This window comes from Sphaeroforma arctica (assembly GCF_001186125.1).
Source record: "Sphaeroforma arctica JP610 unplaced genomic scaffold supercont1.287, whole genome shotgun sequence".
NCBI lineage: Eukaryota > Ichthyosporea > Ichthyophonida > Sphaeroforma > Sphaeroforma arctica.
Window position 1 is genome coordinate 23,881 of NW_014040271.1, and position 4,208 is coordinate 28,088.

Here is a 4,208-nt window from a genome sequence, read left to right on the forward strand (position 1 = left end):
TGTCATCGTAAGGACAGTATCGATAGCTGATAATGCGGATAGGCTGGTGTTGTGGGGGTTGGTTCGGGTGCGTGTGCATGTGTATTAAAACTTACAAGTGTGTCATCGTAACGACAGTATCGATAGCTGTTTTATGCTGATAGTCTGGTGTTGTGGAGGTTGGTTCGGGTGCGTGTGCATGTGTATTAAAACTTACAAGTGTGTCATCGTAAGGACAGTATCGATAGCTGTTTATGCTGATTGTCTGGTGGTGTGGGGGTTGGTTCGGGTATGTGTCCATGTGTATTAAAACTTACAAGTGTGTCATCGTATGGGCAGTATCGATGGCTGTTTTTTTTGTGTTGTGCAGGGCTTCTATCAAATTACTTATGTATGTATGTATGTATGTATGTATGTAAGTATGTATGTATGTATGGATGTAAGTACGTACGTACGTACGTATGTATGTATGTATGTATGTATGTATGTATGTATGTATGTATGTATGTATGTATGTATGTACATATGTATGTATGTGGCGTGGTATGTATGTTGGTCAGGGTGTGTGTGCGCTTATGTATGTAATGTATGTATGTGTGCTGGGTGTATATGTCGGTTGAAACTCCAGTGCTCTCTGTGCGTCCTGTTCTTATGGTTTGGGCGTAGAGTGGTTTTATGAATAGAACGTTTGTTCGTGCCGTGGTTGTATCCCTTGATATACGCATAGGTAGTATCCTACCATTCTGGTTCAGTTGGGGGTCCTTGTATCAATGATTTGTAAAGTACATACGACCTTCCTGTGTGCCGCCGACATACACGTGTCTACACACTCACCATCTTTTGTACCCGCGCGCGATTGAACGTTTTTGCTATTTAATAGCATTTGTACAGGCAATCCAAAGCTGGCCTGGTGACGGTCTCTGATTGTATCTGATCCTTTTCTTCATTCATTTATATATTATTTGGTTGGTTGTTTTTCATTGGCAGAAATGGGTGAAAATGTGTCGATAGGCAAGAATGTGAAGTTTGGCGACGGAGTTCTTCTAGGGAACAACGTGGCCATAGGCGACGATTGTGTAATAGGCAACTACGTCAGCATAGCTATGGAGTACATCGACCCAGGGGATAACATCATATTTGGCAGGTAGGTAGGGGGCGGGTGCTACGCTTGATTATACTACTGTGCTTGTTGATAAAATCGTACACATATAGATATTATTATATATATATATATATATATACATTCCATCGTCCGTGTATACTCGTGCACATGAGCAGTCTCTGTGTCTGTGTCTGTGTCATGGCAGGGTCTTTACCGTTACTTGTTGCGGTCCATTCTCGTCATCTAAAGTCTGCAATATATCGTTGCATTTACTGGACATACTCTCGTATTGTATTTGTACCTGGGAATCACCATATACTTGTCATAACATGTCTTTAATGCCGATTTGGGGCCGGGACCTCCGGGCAAAGTAGATACACAACACCTGCAAACTCCCTAAACCCCTTTACACTAAACCCTATACCCTAAACCTTAAACCCTCACAAATAGGACCTGGAATTCTGTTCCCTAGCCCCAAATCATTTATCCTATAAGTCGTGAAACCTCCCGGCCATGACGTGCTCTCCCGCGCGTCATCGCAACTATGACGCAGCACGCATACACACACATGCATACACCAATGAACAGGTTATAAGAACACAATCTTCGACTCAAAGCCAAAGGGGGTATATTTCGAAAACACACACACACACATGCATACAACAATGAAAATAATATAGGAGCACAATCTTCGACTCAAAGCCAGAGGGCGTATATTTCGAATACACTCACACCTACACATGCATACACCAATGAATAGGATATAGGAACACGGTCTTCGACTCAAAGCCAGAGGGGGTATATTTCGAATACAAAAACACACACACAACAAAATATAGAAAAATACTCTTCGGCGCTCAGCTAAAAGAGGTATAATTCGAATGTACTCATACAAACACACAACTATATGTAGAAACTCAATCTTTGACTCCCAGCCAAAATAACTGTAAACACGAATACACACATATATATAGCTAAATATAACCACACACACACACATAACTAAACATAAAACACACAAATATAAACACTCACACACATATCTAAATTAAACCCCACACACAAACTAAATATAAACACACACACACACATAGCTAAATATAAACACACACACACATAACTAAATTAAACCACACACACATCCCTAAATATAAACACGCACACACACATAGCTAAATATAAACACACACACACATAACTAAATTAAACCACACACAGATAACTAAATATAAACACACACACATATATCTAAATACAAAAAACACACACACACACCTAAATACAAACACACAATCTTTCACTCCCAGTCAAAATAGGTATAACCGCAGACGCGCTGCAGGCGACGGGCGCCGAAAAACAGAAACCGTAATCGCCAGGGACACGCATATCGATGCATCAGCAATCATTGCCATAGGCGTTACTTTGGGTATGATGTGAGTGTGGTGTGACTGAGAGAGTGAGTGGTGGTGTGATACTGTGTGGTATTGCCATTGGCATTACTTTGGGTATGATGTGAGTGTGGTGTGGCTGAGAGTGTGAGTGGTGGTGTGATACTGAGTGGTATTGCCATTGGCGTTACTTTGGGTATGATGTGAGTGTGGTGCGGCTGAGAGTGTGAGTGGTGGTGTGATACTGAGTGGTATTGCCATTGGCGTAACTTTGGGTATGATGTGACTGTGGTGTGGCTGAGAGTGTGGGCGGTGGTGTGATACTGAGCAGTGGTGTGGTCAAACTCAGACTGTTTATATGCGTGTTTTGATGTATTTTTTTTGGTCAATGTGGAGTTGGCGCCTGAAAAGCCGGAGTAACTTCCGGTAATAGACATCAAATCCCCAAAGATTAGTATATCGATGTATCTGTGATCATTGCCATTGGCGTTACTTTGGGTATGGTAGGGCGTTGCGTTGGTGTGGCGTGGACTCAGCTGCAGAGTGAATCTAAGTAGTGAGTGGTCCGGAAGAGACAAACGAATTTGTAGTTTTATTACTATCTATGTTTCTTGGCGGAAGCAATCAGCATTCGTACACTCATCCGATTTACGCACAAATACAATGGGTATTTACATACAAGCCGGCATGTGTTCATGCATATTTCATATCTGTGCAATATCTCATTCTTCACACACGGGCGAGGATATCAAAAGCGGCGCTGATGCCATCCTTACGTCCGATATGTATATTCAACAGACATACACACTACGGCTTGCGCACACATCCAATGTGCACGTACATATCGCACGCATGTATCCATATGCTTTCCCTATCTATCTAGTACCCTCATCTATCTATAACATATATACGGTACGATTTATGCACACATCCGATATCCACGCACATACAATACCCATTGATTCATACGTTTTCCACACCTTGCTATTGCCTTCATACCCCACACACAGGTGAGGATATCAAAATCGGCGCTGAAACCATCCTTGCGTCTGACGTGTATCTGCATGATCGCGTTAACGTGGGCAAGAGTAGTATCATCGGCCACAACTGCACCCTGCGACCGGATGTTCAGCTCGAGTATAAGGTCACTCTGGGCTCGCGGGCGTATATCGACCAGCACACCATCATCGGCGCGAGAGTGAATGTGGAGGAAGAGTATGTGTGCATGCATATGCACATACTGTTTACGGGGTATTGGGCTATTTGCTGTGTTGTCTGCGATGAACTGTATTTGATGCTTAGGTAGTGATTGCCGTGATGACTCACTTTGTACGGATCTTGCAGCTTCATGTTGGGGAAGAACTCGATCGTCATGCCTGATGCCTTCATTGGTGCGAACAATACGTTTGGCGAAAACGTCTTCATTGGGAAGGGTATGTCATGGAGATCGCTCACTCATATATATGTATATATTAATATATATATATATATTATTGATATTATTATTATTTGTATTTCATTATATTGTTATATTATTAAATTTTTAAATTGTTTCTCTATTATTTTATCATATGTTATTGTCATTAAAGTATTATATTCTATTATTATATTATAGTATATATATATATATATAAACATATATACATAACAATATTTATATGCATATATATTTTTCAATATATTTATACATATATAAATATATATATATATTTATATATATATACATGTATATATATATA

General features: G+C 40.6%; 1 protein-coding gene across 1 annotated transcript in view; it reads left to right on the forward strand.

The window, feature by feature from the left end:
* The window catches only part of SARC_04843 (hypothetical protein), a gene marked incomplete at its 3' end in the record, with an annotated part of 7,964 nt that overhangs the window by 1,614 nt on the left and 2,142 nt on the right, over nucleotides 1-4,208 (forward strand). Inside the window, exons 3-6 of the mRNA XM_014301305.1 lie at nucleotides 967-1,123; nucleotides 2,389-2,507; nucleotides 3,480-3,684; nucleotides 3,814-3,902. Coding sequence (XP_014156780.1) covers nucleotides 967-1,123; nucleotides 2,389-2,507; nucleotides 3,480-3,684; nucleotides 3,814-3,902 — 570 coding nt within the window. The remainder of the gene's footprint in view (nucleotides 1-966; nucleotides 1,124-2,388; nucleotides 2,508-3,479; nucleotides 3,685-3,813; nucleotides 3,903-4,208) is intronic.